The 18,888-nt window shown below is 44.0% G+C and overlaps 3 protein-coding genes across 6 annotated transcripts in view; 1 reads left to right on the top strand and 2 right to left on the bottom strand.

Moving 5' to 3' along the window:
* Positions 1–7,895: 7,895 nt before the first annotated feature.
* LOC108574978 (cyclin-dependent-like kinase 5) lies at positions 7,896–9,493 on the top strand. Its single transcript, XM_017937661.1, has 7 exons — positions 7,896–8,018; positions 8,185–8,273; positions 8,348–8,541; positions 8,631–8,718; positions 8,798–8,969; positions 9,071–9,282; positions 9,341–9,493. The coding sequence occupies exons 1-7, from the start codon at positions 7,982–7,984 to the stop codon at positions 9,446–9,448; spliced, it is 900 nt and encodes a 299-aa protein (XP_017793150.1). The 5' UTR covers positions 7,896–7,981; the 3' UTR covers positions 9,449–9,493.
* Positions 9,343–12,367, bottom strand: LOC108574977 (T-cell immunomodulatory protein). Its single transcript, XM_017937660.1, has 4 exons — positions 12,330–12,367; positions 10,489–12,031; positions 10,089–10,411; positions 9,343–9,419 (listed from the first exon to the last, which is right to left on the bottom strand). Exons 2-3 carry the CDS (start codon positions 12,010–12,012, stop codon positions 10,148–10,150), a joined length of 1,788 nt encoding a protein of 595 aa, XP_017793149.1. The 5' UTR covers positions 12,013–12,031; positions 12,330–12,367; the 3' UTR covers positions 9,343–9,419; positions 10,089–10,147.
* A 1,726-nt stretch (positions 12,368–14,093) lies between these two features.
* LOC108574975 (putative inorganic phosphate cotransporter) overlaps positions 14,094–18,888 on the bottom strand; it is an 11,534-nt gene continuing 6,739 nt past the window's right edge. For 2 of the 4 annotated variants that reach the window (XM_017937657.1, XM_017937656.1), the window contains exons 2-8: positions 17,442–17,629; positions 16,936–17,193; positions 16,517–16,604; positions 16,078–16,304; positions 15,854–16,003; positions 15,395–15,769; positions 14,094–15,325 (exon numbers count right to left, since the gene is read on the bottom strand). In XM_017937657.1, coding sequence (XP_017793146.1) covers positions 15,137–15,325; positions 15,395–15,769; positions 15,854–16,003; positions 16,078–16,304; positions 16,517–16,604; positions 16,936–17,193; positions 17,442–17,629 — 1,475 coding nt within the window. In that variant the 3' untranslated portion in view covers positions 14,094–15,136. Of the gene's footprint in view, positions 15,326–15,394; positions 15,770–15,853; positions 16,004–16,077; positions 16,305–16,516; positions 16,605–16,935; positions 17,194–17,441; positions 17,630–17,908; positions 18,023–18,137; positions 18,591–18,888 lie in introns of those variants that run through there. The other 2 variants (XM_017937658.1, XM_017937659.1) reach the window with 2 other exon arrangements.

Genomic DNA, 18,888 nt, shown 5'->3' with positions numbered 1-18,888 from the left:
AGGGTTGTTGGCAAGAAAAAAATCAAGACCACCGAAATAGGTGAAATTATCAGGATGAATTATTCTGTAGGGATGTCGCAAAGAGTGTTCATATAAAATGTTGTCGTTTGTATTGTTGGTGCGGTTGTTCCACGATGTATGGCGAGCATTGAAAACTGGTAGCCGACGTTTGTAATAGCGTTAAGCTCCCGGTGTGTGAGTCTTGTCCCTGGGGGACAGTATACGACTCCGACAACCAAGTCCCATGCAAGTGGACACGCCTTGTCGTGGCGCAGAGGCCAAGGGTCAGGGCATTCCCAGACCTTTCTAAGGTGTCCAACATTATTGGCGAGCCAATGTGGGTTGTTGAGGAGCGTGAGCAGTGTGTATCGGACTATCCGACGCAGCATGCAATAGACCACAAAGCACCAAGTAAGGGGATCAAGCCTGATGTCTCTAGCTTCGGCTATACTCGTGGTGGCCGGCGGTCGGGGATTGGAACCGGCGAGCTGGATCACCGCTGCGGGCGAAGGGGACTCAAGCCGTCCTAGCGTTACGACGTCTAGGCGGATGATTGGTGTGGAGTGTAGAGGGATGCTCGGGGTCAAACCCGAGTAGGCCCCGCGGCGTGGAACCCGCGGTCGCATAGCTGTTCACGTTCCAACAAAACAATATCCACAGTAACTCGTATCCTGTACCAGTGCACATTAGAGCCTCTGTGCACCTCAGGCACCCGGACTTAGCCGGGTGGGATTCAACGTCAGTGGGGGGTTCGAAAGAATCATGAGCTGACGGTATTCCAGGTATTAGGGCGCCATATATGGCAAGGAATGAAATGAAAATAAAGCGACTTAATTATCATCTCGATATGGGCTACTGACAACGAAAGAGATGGACAAGGAGGATGGCGCAGGCCAACCTCCTCTTAGCTCTAGGCCTCAGGGACTGCGAGCGACAGCTGTCGTGAGTGGTTCGGGAAAGGTGATCCCGAGGTTCCCGAAACCCCAAGTGCTCCAAGCAAATCGTGCGGAGCCCCACACCGTAAACCCTGACGTTGCAACGACCCACTGATGTTGTCTTCAAATGGTAGTGGCGTCAAAGGAACGGGGGTCTTGCCTTAATCGGCTGGGCTGAGAGGATGACAACCTCTATACAAAAAATCCTTAACCTTAAACTGCGGTACGCGGCGATGGGGTAAGTTCTTGTCGATGGCACCGGAACGTGGCTGGCACATCAGTGCCAAGCGACCAACTGTGGGCTACCTGGCGACTCCTCAACAGTATATAGCCTTGTCTGTGTAAGGGGTGGCTCTACGCAGATCGACCTCTTTTCCACCCTACTCGTGGGATCTATATGGAACCAAAAAACAAAACTAAACCTAATTCGAACAAACGGTGTAAAAGCCAATGCAGATCAGTCAAGGAAGAAACAAGCGACACTGAGATGGACCTGGTCTCAGACCAGAGTGAAAGAAAATCACAAAAATTGACCAAAACTAAGAAAGCTGACAACCTTCCTTCCAGACAAGGAAAGGTTACAAAGACAAAAGCAAGAGTAAGCTCTACCTCGTCCTCGGACGAAGAAGAGCAAACTCCGAAAACCAAAAAGCAGAAAATAACAAAGCCTGTGGCGACGACAACAGGAAGTGACAAAGAGGTGACCACTGGTCAGCCAGCCAAAAACGGACCGTTAGAACATGTCCGAAAAGAAAGGGAAGCATTGGAAAGCTTCCTTTTCGAAGAAGGAAACAATGTCACCAGAGCCACTGCAAAGTTTGTACTGCAGAAGTGGGCAATTCTTGAATCCAAACTCCAACAGGAGATTCTGGAGTAAGAAACCCTCATCGCAGTGCAAACGGAGATGAAGTCGAAGCCGGTCGGCACCTACGCGCAAGCGGCGGCGACCCCGGTAACAAGCAAAACTTTGTCTGGCAAGGAATGGCCGTCCAGGTTGCCTGCCAGACAAAAAGAAAAGAGCGAAGTCATCATCCTGAAGCCCAAGGATGACAACGACAAACGCTCGAATGACGAGATAAAGATTCAGGTCACGAAAGCCTTGGCAAGCAACCGTCGTGACCTGAAGGTGAAGAACATAAGGCAACTCCGCAACAAGGGAGTCTTAATCGAGGTATCGAGCCAAAATGATTTGAAAATAATCAAAGAGGCAAAACTCGAGGAAAAAATCGGCCTAAAAGCATCGGAACCGAAGAAATTGGCGCCGTCCATCGTCATTTATGACGTCGAACAGGACTGGAAGCCAGAAGAACTTGTCGAAGATTTGATTTCCAAGAACTTGGACAAAATGTCCGAGGAGGAGGAAATCAAAGTCAAGTCAGAAATCAGTTTCAGACATGCGTTTAAGGCACGAAACGAGGGCAGGAAGAACTGGATTGTCCAGATTCCTGCTTCTGTTTACAAAACTCTAATGAGTAAAGGAAAAGTCTATATGCTCTGGCGAGTATATAGGGTGTCCCGTAACACCTCGAACATCCGGAAATGGGGGGTAGCTGAGGTGACTCTGAACAACTTTTTCCTTTTCCAAAATCCAGTTTGAAGCTTCGTTTTCGAGTTATTAACGAAAAACACTGGCCAATCACAGCGCCCGTAGAGCCCGCGCTCTGGGACGAGCGAACAGAGATGCACCCGCGCGATCGAACAAATGCGTACGCGTGACTTCTCGGTTCTCGATAGCTGTCAAAAAAATTTCACTTTGCACTGCTGTTTTTATAAGGCTTAGAGAAATGGTTTTTGGCCGTCATTCCGACGTTTGTATAAATTTTTGAAAAAACTGCAATTAGTCTGAATCGCGAAGAAAATAGCGAAGGTCGTTTTTACAACTTTTTTATCTGAGCTCGAAATGAAAATCTAAAAAATACGTTTTGTAGATCTACGTCAATTATACACACAGTGAAAATTTCATCGAAATTGGTTAATGTTTCTATGAGCTACAAACGGTTAAAGATGATGAAAATCGCACTATCACGACTTTCGGCGTAAACTGTAATAAATCTGCAGATTCTTACATCTTCCGATGCCTGTTGCTTGTTTCTCCATCAACATATTTCGATGAAATTTTATAATTGACATCGATTTCCAAAACGTAGTTTTTTTCTTTTTCATGAATAACAAGTAAGTCGTTTAATAACTGTGTTCGGTACTTTTATTCGTTATCCGAAAGGAATAAAGTGTTTTATTACTTACGAAAAACTTACCCATTCGTCCACGAATTAATCTGCTTCGACGGAACTGGGTCAGTGTGTCGATCCTGACCTATCCGAAACATCTGATGTTACGACCGTGTCGATGAACTCACATGATCGTTCCTCTCCAAAGGTCGCGTGGTCCGCGGGGAAAGTGTGGAAAAAAACAAAAGACGTCTCGGCGTTCTCTACGTCTTCTTTCTGCGTTCGACGTGTATTGATGTCGATGTCGAAGTTTCTTGTGTCTGTATTAACGCTCATCGGTGAGCTCACTTCCCCGCACCGATCACTTCCTCTTGCCACAGGGAGAGGTTGATATGTTTATGAATTTATTATTTTGTTGTTCCTGTAGCTTCCCGTGGACCGCAATTCTTTCGAAGAATTTCGCGAGGCCGTGAATCCCTCTTACACTCTAGGTGGTGTGTTGTATTGTGTGTGGGTTGGGTGTCAAGCGCGTGTTGAAGAATGACCCGCGGAGTCGTCCTGACGACGGAAAAAAGCATCGGTTATGGAGAGGAGAGGTTCGCGAGGTTTTTGTTTCTTCGATGCGTTCGCTCAAGGAGGTTTATTGCGGGCCGATGTGAGTTTGATACCCTGGTCTGGCGGTCGGATTTGATTAATGAATTTTATGATGATAAAATACCAACCTTTCCCAGTGGCAAGAGAAAGTGATCTGTGTGGGGAAGTGAGTTCACCGATGAGCGTTAGTAAAGACACAAGAGCCATCGACATCGACAACAATAAACGTCGAACGCCGAAAGAAGACGTCAAACGCCGCGACGTCTTCTGTTTTTTTCCCCACTTTCCGCGCGGGCCGCGCGACGTTTGGCGAAGAACGATCATGTGAGTTCACCTACCCGGTCGTAACATCAGATGTTTCGGATAGGTCAGGATCGACACACTGACCCAGTTCCGTCGAAGCAGATTAATTTGTGGACGAAGGGGTAAGTTTTTCATAAGTAATAAAACACTTTATTCCTCTCGGAATAAAGAAACGATAACACAGTTAATAACACAGGTATTAAACGACTTACTTGTTATTCATGAAGAAGAAAAAAAATACGTTTTGGAAATCGATGTCAATTATAAAATTTCACCGAAATATGTTGATGGAGAAACAAGCAACAGGCATCGAAAGATGTAAGAATCTGCAGATTTATTACAGTTTTACGCGGAAAGTCGTGATAGTGCGATTTTCACAATCTTTAACCGTTTGTAGCTCATAGAAACATTAACCGATTTCGATGAAATTATCAGCGTGCGTGTCATTGACATAGATCTACAAAACGTATTTTTTAAATTTTTATTACGAGCTCAGATAAAAAAGTTGTAAAAACGACCTTCGCTATTTTCTTCGCGATTCAGACTAATTGCAGTTTTTTCAAAAATTTATACAAACGTCGGAATGACGGCCAAAAACCATTTCTCTAAGCCTTATAAAAACAACAGTGCAAAGTGAAATTTTTTTGACAGCTATCGAGAACCGAGAAATCACGCGTACGCATTTGTTCGATCGCGCGGATGAGCCTCTGTTCTTCGCCCCTGAGCGCGGGCTCTACGCGCGCTGTAATTGGCCAGTGTTTTTCGTTAATAACTCGAAAACGAAGCTTCAAACTGGATTTTGGAAAAGGAAAAGGTTGTTCAGAGTCACCTCAGCTACCCCCCATTTCCGGATGTTCGAGGAGTTACGGGACACCCTGTAGATGTGTACTTTATTCCTGAGTATGATGATAAGTCTTTCTTACGTTAATTCTCTACTCGACTTTTGGCCAGTTTTTGGGGGTTCCTGGCCTACTGTGCGCTGCGTCGTAATTTTTGGTTGATGCGGGGGGGACGGTTCGCAGACTGCGTCGCTGTGGGTTTGATCGCCCGCGTAATGACTGACTCGTCAATGAAATTGGCTAACAAGTCGAAGCGATTTGTGGTGGGGACATCGTAGTGGACATCCGTATCCATATTTGAAATTCGGGGAATTTTAGCAGCGAGGGAGTCGCTGGAGGACATTAATGCATTTAAGTTGATATAGTTACTTATTGTCCGGCATAGCAAATTTGAGGTCTCTGAAATAGTCGGGTCAGGTCATCTCCACTACTCTTCGGTCTTACACTGCCGCCACTTGAGGAGAAGTTGCGTTGTTGGTAAAAATGAATTTCAGTCAGCTGTCGCTAATGTAGCACGTTGATAAAAGAACGAAAAATTAAAAATTATTTAGTCGCCTTGTCCTCTTACCTATGTTGGTGCGTAAGATATATAATAGCGCAGACGTTAATTCCTAAGTGACTCATACACAATAAATTGTTATTGTAAACGAAACCTCAGGAAATGTATTAATATTTTTTAACAGTTAGAAAACTGAAATGTTTGGAAGTGACGTGGTGTAAAAATAATTATTACACTAAGGTTGCTTAACAAAAATATATTTATTTAAATCCGATAACGCTTAAACTATTTTTAAAGTGTAGGCGACACGATGCTTGTAGAATTTTATTAATATAAGAGCTTAGTATCCTGAAAATTTCAGATCGATTCATACATTTGTTCATGAGTTACAACCATAAGTATAACTGAACCTATCATTTCTTAACACACTGTAGCAGCAGTCTATCTACTATCTACTACACTTTTTTTTTTGAGAAAACTATTAACAATACAAAATTATTAATTTGCGGATACATAGATACATTCAAAAACTACACAAGCAATTTTTTTTGTAACCTTTCTTTAATTGTTTTTATTCTCTTCAACGATGAAACCGTTGTTAGCGGTCAGCGCAGCACTTGTTACAATCCTCAGAATTTAAAAATTAAAAAAGTTTCTTAAAGTTAGATAGTTTGTGCTGGAACTATAGCTATTTCAAACAAACATTATGAAAAATTAGACAAGTTCTACGGTTTCGAACAAAAATTGACTTTCTTCGGTGGATAAATTGAGTTTATATTGATTAAAAGAATATTATAAATAAAGAATAAAATGAAGATCACAGGTATAGTCCCGAGATGAATGTATAACAATTAAAACAAGCTCTGTTTGAAATTGAGTAGTCAAGTAGTTATTGAGTTATGGTGTACACCAATTTAAGAAACATGGTTTCGGGAAAGACGCGTTTAAAGTTTTCTCCAATATACATACATACGTGGGTTGCTGCAAAAGTTTCGGGAAAGTGTGAGGAAAGACGCAGAAAAATTTGGGTAAGTGGTTTTATTGTTTTTCAAAATATTCTCCTTTAAGATTTATACACTTTTGCATACATTAAAACCAGCTTTTGAAACCCTTTTTCCATCTTTTTGAAATACTTCGAGAACGAACAACTTTTGTTGGTTTTTCTTATTTTGTAGGACCCAAACAGCCGATTAGAGTTTATTTTCAGGCTCATAGGAATAAATCCAAGTTTCGTCACCTGTGACAGTGTTATAAACCAAATTTGATAAGCCTCCTTTGTATCTTTTGATCATTTCTTTGCACCACGTCACACGATTCTCTTTTTGAGCACCAGTCAAATTGTGGGGAACCCATCGAGCACAAAGCTTTTTTACATTTAAACGATCATGTAATATCGTATGTATTTGTTTCATATCGATAGCTAGAGATGACTGAATCTCGCAGTATATCACATGTCGATCCATCCTTATCATTTCGAGCATAGAATCGATGTCTTCAGAAAGAACAGCAGTTGATGGACGACCATCACGAAAATCATCGCTGAGACTGCTACGTCCACTTTTGACTCTTGAAACCAGCGATACATTGTTGTTTTTGATTGTGCTTCATCACCAAAAGCCGCAAAGAGTCATTTCACACACTGCTGTGGAGTTAAGTTATTCCGAAAGTCGTAATAAATCATTGCTCGAAAATGCTCCCGGTGTAAATCCATCTTTTCACCTTTCCTCCAAGTTTCAGAGGTTAGAAAAACAAAACCAATTAACATTTCTTTGTTTTTTCAACGCCATATATCCTTACAATTGTCAACAATTGCGGTAATGACATTACCATTAGAGTGGCAGCACTAGAAATGACAGATTCCCGAAACTTTTGCAGCAACCCACGTACATGCGTGACAGGCTATTCTCAAGATATACATATGAAACTATTGATTTCTGCAAAAAAAAAATCGATTTTTTTGGACCTGTTACATGAGAGGGCCCCCTTAATACGCGTGTGTGTGTATATATGCATATGTGATTAGACGTACTTACATCCGTGTGTTGCTACAATTACATAAATCAATCCGTGACCATGTGCACTCAAGTGTAAGGAAATTTAATGCAATGTACAATAATGTTTATTCAACGTGGCATAAGTATTCGGTCCTATCGAAAAACTGAAACGATATTGCTATGTTTATCAAAAGCATTATTCTTTTGGGAAAATTGATTAGAAAGTGGAACGAATACGGCGATAATTATTTAGGTGATATCACTAACAATCGTTAAGATTGTTTCAACATTATTTCGATTGTTAAAGGTTAGTTAAGGTCGTTTGAGGTTAGGTATCGAAAAAGTATTCGTCGAGACCCTTAAGATCCTTCCATTGCTGAGAATCGTACAACAATTGGCAAACGTGTATGAATATTCGTGTTCTTTTTTTAAAATATTGCCAAATATATTATGATGATGGAACAATTTCTATCCAAGAAAGGAGGAAGTGCTTTAAAAGTAGCGGTATTCAAAGGTACAAGCGATGCTGGCGAAGCATCGTTTTTACCAGTGGTTATGGCGCCACTGTCAACAGTGAGTTCGCGCACAACCGTTTCGAGTGCAGCGCTAACCACTCTGTGACTATTCCGCCCGTAGGATCACCAAAAATATGCAAAAATATGAGAAACTCGAGAAAATAGGAGAAGGTAAGCGTTTCTAATTTCCCCATCTTTTCCCCGAAATTCTTGTACTTGTTGGTCCTATAACGCCTACAAACCGCGTATCGAATATAGATACTCTTGACAGCCGATGGGGGATGCATCATTACCGCGATTCTCTCTTACCGACTAACATTTCACTGCTATTTTGTAGGCACATATGGAACAGTTTTCAAAGCCAAGAACCGCGAGACACATGAAATCGTTGCTTTAAAAAGAGTTCGATTAGACGACGACGACGAAGTAAGTTTATCGTATCATCGAGCTGTGTCCTGTTATTCGATTTACTATGATGCCTCCCCTTCTATTTCGTGCAGGGTGTACCGTCGTCCGCCCTCAGGGAAATTTGTCTGCTGAAAGAACTGAAACACAAGAATATCGTCAGGCTGTACGACGTGTTGCACAGTGACAGAAAGTTAACTTTAGTTTTTGAACATTGCGATCAGGATCTGAAGAAGTATTTCGACAGTTTGAACGGAGAGATCGATTTGGATGTTGTTAAATCTTTCCTGTAAGTATCGCAGTACTTGTGCTTTTCGAGCAACACCATGGATCCAGACTGGCAAAATACCCACGCTTTACGCTTTCAACTCCCTTCAGGTATCAGCTATTGCGTGGATTGGCATTTTGTCACAGTAGAAATGTGCTTCACAGAGATCTTAAGCCTCAAAATTTACTCATCAACAAGGTACCATTTTGTGAATTCCGTTCGCTCGATTACAGACGAAATCGTATTTATTTATCATCCATTCTGCCTTTTATTCCAGAATGGGGAGCTGAAATTAGCTGACTTTGGACTAGCAAGAGCCTTTGGAATTCCCGTAAAATGTTACTCCGCGGAAGTCGTCACTCTATGGTACCGTCCTCCGGATGTTCTCTTTGGTGCAAAGTTGTACACGACATCCATCGATATGTGGAGCGCTGGTTGTATATTCGCTGGTAAGTAATCGTGAAGAGAGAGAGAGAGAGAGAGAGAGAGAGAGAGAGAGAGAGAGAGAGCAATGGGGCGGGGAAGTAATGCACATGGTTGAATCGCACAGAACTGGCAAACGCCGGTAGACCGTTATTTCCCGGTTCAGATGTAGACGATCAATTGAAGAGAATATTCAAGTTATTGGGTACACCGACCGAGGAGACTTGGCCGGATTTTACCAGTCTGCCGGATTATAAGCACTTCCCACTTTATCTTCCTGGACAAGGATTAGCTCAAGTTACGCCGAAACTCAATTCCAAAGGCAGAGATTTATTGCAGGTAATGATATTGGTGGTTAAATTGGTCGTAAAATTTCAACATCCGTTGATTCTTCCAGAGGTTGTTGGTGTGTAATCCAGCGTTACGGTTAGCAGCGGACGAAGCAATGGCGCATCCCTATTTCAGCGACTTGAACCCTGCCATCAAAAACGATCGTTGTCAATAGTGAATTTCAGGCTAGATTGACTGGAGTGGCAACGGAAAAAATCACGCCCACAAAGTTCGTTCGTGTACTACTGTAAGTGTATATTTCGCACTCGGTGCATCGTTTACGATGCGAGGTAAAGCGACGGGTCCTGTTTTATAAAGAATGTCCAAGAGAATAATCAGCAAATTGTCAATTTTATCAGCGACGACGATTTTCTATCAGAAACGAGCAGAGTGCGCGGTGTATTCCAGAAACGCATTGTACAAAATATCGCCAAAATTTCGTCGAATGGTATTATGCGCGCGCGTACATACGCCACGTACACGATACATCGCGTCCAATCGTATGTACTATGCATTACTGAGAAAATAACGAGAGGAAGGAATGCGGGTCTCATTGATTGTAGCAGACATACTCAAAGTCGGATCACACGCATTTTTATTGTTGGCCGAAACGGTCACATCTACTAATCCATCGCGTGACGGTGAGCATCAAAGGTGGAGCGAGCGTCTTAATCCCCTTGCCTCTGTGCCGTCTCGCTCGTCATATTCTCAGCAACGCATAGTACCATTATTTGTTCATTCGTTCATTTATTTGTAAACGTTTCTATATTTATTAATTTATTAATTACTGATTAATCGTTTATGAAATAACTTACAGGTCGAACGATTAAATACAATTTCTTAAAGATAACAACGGACTCTGTTAAATTCTCCTTTACATCGCGTCAAAGTGAAACCTGTACGCTTCTTGAAGTTTTTCGATCTTATCTTCTCTTCGCTCCTTCCAATAGAGAGCGACTATGATCAAGGATATCAAGCCACAGGTGCCAGTCAAGGCGGCGGCGCTGAGCAAAATTAATTTGCTTGGAGTTACGAATAGTTGCGCTTTCCATCGCGATGGTTCTAATATGGGATTTGGAATCACTACCATCTGGGAATTTGGAATGATCTGAGGCCACTCTCTAGACCTACCAGCAACCTATGGAATAAATCAGCCATTATCAACTTTAAAAATTTAATCACGTTGGATGGCAACCACGTCGAAAACTGACTTACCCCAATAGTGAGCGCGTCGACAAAATTAGGTGTTCTGCCGAGGCCAAAGGTTGTATAGGGTAAATTCAAAGAGAAGTGTGCGCTTTGCGGCAGCTGAGCAGCGATTGCGTTTCGCGGACTTCCATCTTGAGTGGTGGTCCGATAGGCTATCGACGGACCAGGAAGATTGGTCCCATAAGTTCTCTTCTTCTTGCCAAGCGAGCCCGGAGAAATCGGATACATGCTATTGTTGCGTCCTGTCAGTACCATCACTTTGACAAAGTTCGCATCATAGTCCAAGCTGTTTTTGAACGCTGCTGTGCGATAGGTGTTGCTGCTTTTATCTACCTCCACCAAGATCACATCCAAAATACCGTCTTGATAGAAATCGTAGAACACGGCCATTGCAGTTTCATTGTGAAATGGATTCAACGCCTGCCACTTAACCTCAAATTTTCGAGTGAAGTTTACACATGAATCACAAGCAACGTTCTCGAGTAAATAGGAGCGCTTCTGTTTGCCGTTGGTCGATTTTAAAGTGGCCAACAGATCCGGATAACCATCCATATTAAAGTCACCACCGCGAAGGGTAATGGTATCGGTGTATCGTTGCCCGTCGGGCTTCACGAAACCCCACAAAACGTTATCTCCATCTCTGAAGTTTACTTGTAAATTGTACCAATTGTCGGAATACATCATGATTGTACTGTTTGTGCACGCGTCGTCGAAACAGAGGGGCAAAAGTAAATCCATTTTGCCCGTCAACTCTACGTCCAGGTAGAGCGTTTGTCCGATCACGCCGCTGAAATTCTCTTCCAATGTAATACCATAGGGAAACGGTATGGACTCTTGAAATTCGAAGCCATTACTGATACCTAACCAAATTTCGAAACTCTTGCTCATAGTGACAACTAAATCGGCCAAAAAATCGTTGTTCAGATCGAGGTAGGCGTTCGAGTGTGGTTGACTGATAGGTGGATGGGGGCCTAGTTCCCGCGATGTGTTCATTGGCACCGATTTAGGTGTTCCCCTGCTCTGATCGAATACCCAGAACGTTCTCCTGTACTCGACGTCCAAGCCAAATAAATCTATTATCATGTCTTGGTTATAATCGAGAGCCAACGGCTGCCCTCTCATTTTGATAAGCGGAGGGTCCTCGTTCGTACAGTTCAACCGACCGTTTCCACCCCACAGTATGTAACCATACGACAGTTGGTTCTCCCGGTCGAACGTGATCACCAGCACATCCATGAATACGTCTCCGTCAAAATCTCCAGGTACGATGCCGACGACTGTGCGTCGAAAGGTACAGCTCAAATCGGAGCTCGGCCTTAGCAGAGGTTCTTGTTCAGCGGCAAGAAAGATTTCGACGGTGGTGCCGTTTTCGCGCAGCATGAACACATCGGTCAACTCGTCGGAATTAAAATCGCCAAAAGCGGCTGGCATGCCGTCCAGTACATTACCAAACACTGCTGGAGTTATGTCGCTGCAGTTTACCGCAATCGCTGCCGCGACTACTTGTACGATTATCAACTCAATCCGCATCGTTTTCGTTGTAGCTTATCTGTAACAAAAACACCAGCGAATTGCTTCTCTGCTGTGACTTTTTCGTTAAATGTAAGAGCATAATTGGCATGACTCATCCTCAAAGAAACGTAATCCGTTTAATAGTGAAAAAATAGCAAATCTAACCTAGAAATTGATGCGCGTACACAATAACGACATGGACGATTCAAAAGCTTCGTGAACACGTGACACACACGGCAATCGTCCGTTGTAAATTTCACCACTTCTGCAGATAGTTTTGATTACAGTAATAACGCAATGAGTAACTTACAGTTGAAAAAACTACACAAACCTACCTGACAGCGTAGTCGTTCATTCTGCTTTGACAGCAGACTTACGACCATGATCCCTCGAACGATCACATCATCAACTACCAACGCAACTATATTGTCAACAGTTGGTACATTTAAAATACCGACAATCGGTAATATTATTTTCTTGTAATCAATTCTCATGAGAGATGTGATGTTTGATAATTTCATTTAAGCACTTCATACATCAGGTACATACAAAATACGTAGTTTGCAGTGGAAGCCTTCAAACAATTGGTTGTACAATGAGAAAGAGAGAAAAATAGAAAAAGTTGTAGTTATTGAGCGATGCTTTATTTACCCGTGCATACGTTGTTACGCATTTTACAACTTTGTGATAAAAAAAAGAATGTCTTTACTGTCCCAAAAGTTTGCGTTAGTTTTTCGCGCACAATGGTCATAAATATATCTATAAAAAACATCAATCTTGGCATATAATCGTTTTACAATTGGTCGCGTAAGAAAGATTGTGACAAGTTTGTGTGTCGGTAACGTCTACGCGCGCCCAATTGGTCACATACGCACGAACACTGACACGCACCTAACCGCGTACGCGGCACGTAGGCACTTTAGCGCAATAAAGATACGAACGGATTGGACGTGCTGTAGAGTGTACTGCGTGACCGAATCCTAAATATCCTCGCATACGCGAAAAATTTGACAAGGGGCAATTGGTCGGGTTTCCGCAGTAGCGACGATTAAAATAATTGCTGGGTTATCAACGGTAGTCGACACGGTAACTTGAGACAAATTCGTCGAAGGCACATTTTGGGTAAGACGATCACAGGAAAACGCAGGTACATGCTATGAACCGATTCGCAACGGTTCGTATATTTGCGCGATCAGTTGGTGCGGCAAAGACTATCGATACGCTCGCAAATCGGTCTACTAAAGAAACGCGCGATAACGAACGGAAGGTAATTGGTAATTTGGAAGATTTCCACTCGCGGTTACGTTGTGGGCTAAACGGCAGGGGTATGCATCGTTTTTCCATAGACGACAATTTGTGTGCTATGCGAACTCGCAATACCAGTCGCGATCGATAAGAAACACCCGTAACAACGGCCTGCATGTACGGGTGTAAAAAGAGGAAAATAAACGAAATAAAGGGCGTATAGTTTGAACGTTCTCAGGCTATGTTCCGCATTCGCAGCAACGTTATTTCGGCAATACTTTGGCGCTCGTTTGTCGTGCGATAATTTAACGAACATGACTATCATGATAATAATGATGACGATGATAATAATAATAAAAATAATAATAGCAGTGACGATGATGACGACTACAATAATAGTACCAACAATATAGTAATAATAATAATAATAATAACAACAACAATAATAATTAAAAAAGAAAATGCATTCCACTATGTAGACATAATTTCTTCCTTTTGAATGTTATTTTGCCGTTACTTAGCGTACTCAACATTACTATCTCTCTCTTGCTCTCTCATTTTCTATTCTTTCGTTTTGCTTTGTACACGTTGCATAAATAAGTAAGAGTAATAAGTTGCCTAACATCTACAACTTGGTAGAAACCTATGCGCAAAAATATCTACAATATTTATAAACCATTGTTGTATTGCATCGTGTTGCACGCAACGGTGTTCCTTACTCATTTTGGAAGCGGCGGTCTTTCGTCATTTCTCGCAATAGGTATCGGTCATGTATATACAATACAAAATGGCAGTTGCTCGCGATAGAAAGCGGCAAATAACAAACGGAGACGGACGCGAGAATATTTGTTCTAATACTGGTGTCGCACTCGTCCGTTTCTTCGCCACGAACAGGACGTTGCGTTTCGAACGCGTTGCACTTGACAAGTGCATCACGGATTGCTCAAACGATGCGATGTTCGAGCGAATTCGACGGAAATTAAGAAAATGAGACGCGTTGAAATGAACTCGTTAGGATCGAAGAAACTTCGGTGTGATTTTTATTCTGACTCGGTTCGATCCTGTCAAGGCACACGTAATCTCCGTTAAACGAAATGAAGTCACGCACACGCGTACGCATGCGCACACATACTATAAAAATGTAAAATTATCTGCTTTCTCTCCACCCCCCTCTCACCCACCACACTTACTCCACCTTCCCCTCCCAAAATCTTTCTCTTACTCTCTCTACGACTGGTTTATTCGCTTTATCACAAGCTTATCATTCTCTCCCTCCCTATCTTTCGTACACGCACACAGCACAGCAGCAGCAGCAGCAGACACAGGCATGTTCGTTCCTTGGCTTGTTTGTAGATTATATAGAAACGTGACATTCGATTCGACTTACTTGTTGCACAAATATTTGTGTGCGATTTAAGTTGGCGCAAGAGCGAAGAACAAACTGCAAAAATATGGCTCCTCTTGCATGTGCCGGAAGAAGAAACTGAATGATCCATTGCGGCGTTCTGCTCTCAAGCGTGCGTCTTTTTCCTTTTGCAGATTACGCCGTCCGTTTCTTCTTTCTCGTATATATTCGTTTGATCTAGCGTTCGCGCATGCGCCTCTTTCTAGTGGACTCTCAACGCGCACAAACACACACATTTTCTCTCTCCCTCCGTCTCTCTCTCTCTCTTGCCCTCGAATGCTATCGTTGTCAAATGTGCTTGGAAGCCCTTACCAACAGAAGAGGGATTAGAGGCGAGGAGAAGAGAAAGAAAATAGGTGCGTGCGCGACGTCGATCATCTCACGCATCATAACTCGAGTGCCAGGAGTGAAGAAGATGAAGAAGAATAAGAAAAAAAGAACACGTGGTGAAAATGCGGACGAGGGAAAAGGCAAGCAACACACATTGCCAGGTCAATGTTGCGTTTCGCTGACGGTCTTGATGCTTTCCAAGGTTTGCTTCTCGTGCTGCCTCTCTTCGTCCTTGTCCGGATTGTCCCAGGGCTGGCGCAGACCGGATCCAAATATTATGTAGAAGAGAGCGCACACGATGTACACGCCTGCCGAGATCATAAATACTAGTCTCCATTTCTCTTGGGTAGGCTGAAAAGGAAAAAGTGAGATCATGATTGGTTGCCAGCTGTTTTTCGCGATCAACAGCGAGACAATTACCGTTCCAACTATTATATATCCGGCGGTGATGGGCGCAAGCAGGCCAGCAAGATTTGCCAGGCAGTTTGTAAAGGACATGAGTACGCCAGCAAACCGTGGCGAAATGTCCAAATGGTTCACCTTGAATCCAGAGTAGATACCACCGTTGAAGCCTACACCAACAGTCAGGATTGCCACGGTTAACCACGGGTTGTAACCGGTAAAGGAGGCGGCGATTAGTGCGATCGCTGGCCCAAATTGACCGATACTGTTGATGATTTTTCGCGTGATCGTGTGATTGAATTTGCCACTGGAGATCATCCAGTCGGCAACGTGAGAGATCACCATTGAAAATATCCACATGGCCAGATATGGAAGGGAGGAAACGGTGCCATTCTGAAACATGGACGAATTTACTCGTTTACGGAATCGGTGACCTGGCTGGATTCTCCGTTTCATTACGTTTTGCTGTCATTTTACCGATTTAATGTCAAAGTGTAAAATTTGCTTCATAAATGTGGGCAGCTCGGTCATCAGCGTTTCGTATCCGTAGTTTTGGCCCATGTGCGCCATCAGGATAGCCCAGAATGGTAGCGAGCTGACGATCGAGAGCCACGGTACTGGAGGAGACTGTAGAGACGCAGAGAGAGGGGATAATCGGCGAAGAACTACTTAAGAACGTAGCTGTTCGATTGAATACTCACGGAAGCTCCAGCACTACCCCATAATGCGCTCAGGATGTATTTTCTTTCGTCCTCAGCGATACGGGGATGACTCTCCGGGTCTTCATAGACCAAGATAAGAAAGGCAACGCACCAGATGGTTCCAACGGCACCGAATACGTAAAAAATGGACGGCCAGCCACCGTCGAAACCGTACTCAGACAAAATACCGCTCAATGGCATCGAGATCACGGTGCCAAATTGAGCGCCTACATCAAGAGTACCGAGAAAGGAGAACAGATCAATTAGCAAAACCGTCAAGTTTTTGCGGGAGAAGAAAAGGTAGAGTAGAAAGAAGAAAGTAGCAGCAGTAGTAGTAGTAGTAGTGATGGTAGTAGTAGTGGTAGAAGAAGAAGTCCCAGAAGTAGACAACAGGTATGAATAGCGAGAAAAAAGGTATCGTCGAGACGAACGAGCTTACCGGCGTACACGAAGGCTCCCATCCTGCTGCGCTCGTTCGGCGGTATCCACTTGGCCAGCATCGCGTGCGTGCAAGGCACAATTGGACCCTGTAATAGGGATAATCCATTCCTAGGGGCAGGAAATACACCCGAACGATCAAAAACCGATCAACGAGAGAACATCGAGGGTTTTCTTTCTATTTTCATTTTAACGTTTGCATTGTTTGGCTTGTACTTTTGCAACGCACCTGGGCGCCGGTATGCAAAACACTCTTCCTCGATCGTTGAAGAAAGAGAAAGAGCCAGGGGAAGATAGAGAAACAGAGTGCATATGATTAAAAGAGAGAGAGAGAGAGAGAGAGAGAGAGAGAGAGAGAGAGAGAGAGGGGGAGAGAGAGTGAGAATATGGAGGGAGGGACGCGAGAACAAGATCGCTTACCTCGCCCAGGCCTTGAATGAATCGGACGACCATGAGCCAATAGTAGCCAGCACGCGCCGATACGGGAACCAGCAGTCCAAACACCGAGTTGATCAGCATACCGACCCCGAGAAAGTACTTGGATCCGTAACGTTTTGCGAGTATACCGAATGGTATTTGCGTAATGACGTAGCCGTAGAAGAACGAACTCAGCAGGTAGCCCTGTTTCGTGCTATCCCACACGAATTCTCCGTCGCTGCTGCTTCCTGCGTGATGGCTCTGCAGCAGAAATAAAATAATACAAATCGGTCGATCTTGCACATAGTTCAAGGCTACGTCTCGGTCAAAGGCTTCCCGAAGGATTAAACTTCTAGATTGCGATTACGATCGTGACTGTGCACTATTTTTCACCGATGCTCCTTTTCGGTACAATCTGAGACGACGGATAAACGATTAGATAAGAGATATCTGATGAGAGAGCATACTAAGGAGAACGAGCAAACATGTTCGTCTGATCATAAACTTACGGTTGCCGTGGAGGAAGCATTCTCATAGTGGTATCCGTACTCGTTCGTCGGGGCATCCTGCTCTCCGGTGATGGCGGTGTGATTGACCATCGCAACGATCGCCACAGACATGTTCGTCCTCATCACGTACGCGTTAGCCATGCCAAGAAACAACATCAGGGTGACTACATGACGCGAACCCACCCATGCTGTAACAGTAGATACGCGTGTAAAATTGTTGAAAATTCGGGATGATCGGAGCCAAACAGTCGTGAGTTGCGTAATCGTAAGAGAGAACGGCGCGACGGTTAGCTAAATAGTTGCAGCGGTCGAAATGACGGTAGGCGAGAAGATCGAAAAATAACAGACAAAATCTATTTAGTATCGTGAAGGCGGAAGGAACGCCGCATCGTTCGCGATACACGATCAAAGAGGTTCCGCCAAGGACACGGTGGCAAGGTCGAGGGGCGCGGGGCGAGTTAACCTACCCCCGCGAACGCTGATCAAAGGCTCTGTGGTGCGCAGGCGGCTCTTTCTCCGGCTTGCTTGGTAAATCGTTTCTCGAACGGTGCACAGTGCTCCACTTGCCCCCTCAAACCGCTTTCGAGAACACGTCCGTTATTTATAATACGTTGTTCCCGCGTCAACAGATGTCGAGATAATAACGTGACTTAATAATAGAATCGTTGCAAGCTTTATTTTCGGAGTGCAACTTACCATGACGATGATTACTTTGGGGCGAGAGCAAAGTTATCGATGCCGAACACGTCTCGTCAAAGAAGGAACTTGACCGCGACTGTGAAACGAAATCCCTTCTCGCGTGGCAACCACGATTCGCCCTTCTTCCTCGTGCGTCGATACGATGCGTTTTTCGGTTTGAACTTTGAACGTCGCATTGCGCCGCGTAGTTCGCAATTTACCGAGACTAAATTCTCGGTCGCGGGTTAAACAGCTACGCGATATTTGATTAAGCTCGTCATCGTACGCTGGAAACTTTTCAACGCTTCGATTACAAGCAGATTCTCTTTGATCTTGCCGCGTCCTCGTCCTCGAATCATTGTGGATAGAAGGATTGATGCGCGGTTTTTTCGCGAGAAAGACAGAGGCAGACAGAGAGTAGGCTGCCAGGCGTCGAGCACGTGGCACGTCGCGCTCGGTGGAAATAGATTAGGAGACGCGACGACGCTATTGCCGCCTTTATAATCGCCGCATACCATCCTGGATCTCGGAGGACGGAAGGGGAAAGAGAGCGGTCCGGTAACGCACGTGACGCCACGGCCGACCGCCGTGATCGTTGTCGCGATCTTCTGCAAACATCAGCTCGCGCTCGCCTCTATACTACGCGGCGTCACGGAATCGACAGTGTATATGAGCAAGCGTCAAAGTCCGTCCCTCACGACAACGATTGTCTTAAGTGCATTTATCGACCCCGAATTCATGCTGGGACGAGTTGCTTCCCTCCTTCGAG

The sequence above is a fragment of the Habropoda laboriosa genome, unplaced genomic scaffold (genome assembly GCF_001263275.1).
Source record: "Habropoda laboriosa isolate 0110345459 unplaced genomic scaffold, ASM126327v1 scaffold210, whole genome shotgun sequence".
NCBI lineage: Eukaryota > Metazoa > Arthropoda > Insecta > Hymenoptera > Apidae > Habropoda > Habropoda laboriosa.
This window is presented reverse-complemented; position numbering and strand designations above follow the sequence as displayed.

Coding starts and splice junctions, on each gene's coding strand:
- LOC108574978 (XM_017937661.1), top strand. CDS start 7,982: ATGCAAAAATATGAGAAACTCGAGAAAATAGGAGAAG. Junction 8,274..8,347: donor GATTAGACGACGACGACGAA/GTAAGTTTATCG, acceptor TATTTCGTGCAG/GGTGTACCGTCGTCCGCCCT. Junction 8,719..8,797: donor AAAATTTACTCATCAACAAG/GTACCATTTTGT, acceptor CTTTTATTCCAG/AATGGGGAGCTGAAATTAGC.
- LOC108574977 (XM_017937660.1), bottom strand. CDS start 12,012: ATGCGGATTGAGTTGATAATCGTACAAGTAGTCGCGGCAGCGATTGCG. Junction 10,412..10,488: donor TCGACGCGCTCACTATTGGG/GTAAGTCAGTTT, acceptor TTTATTCCATAG/GTTGCTGGTAGGTCTAGAGA.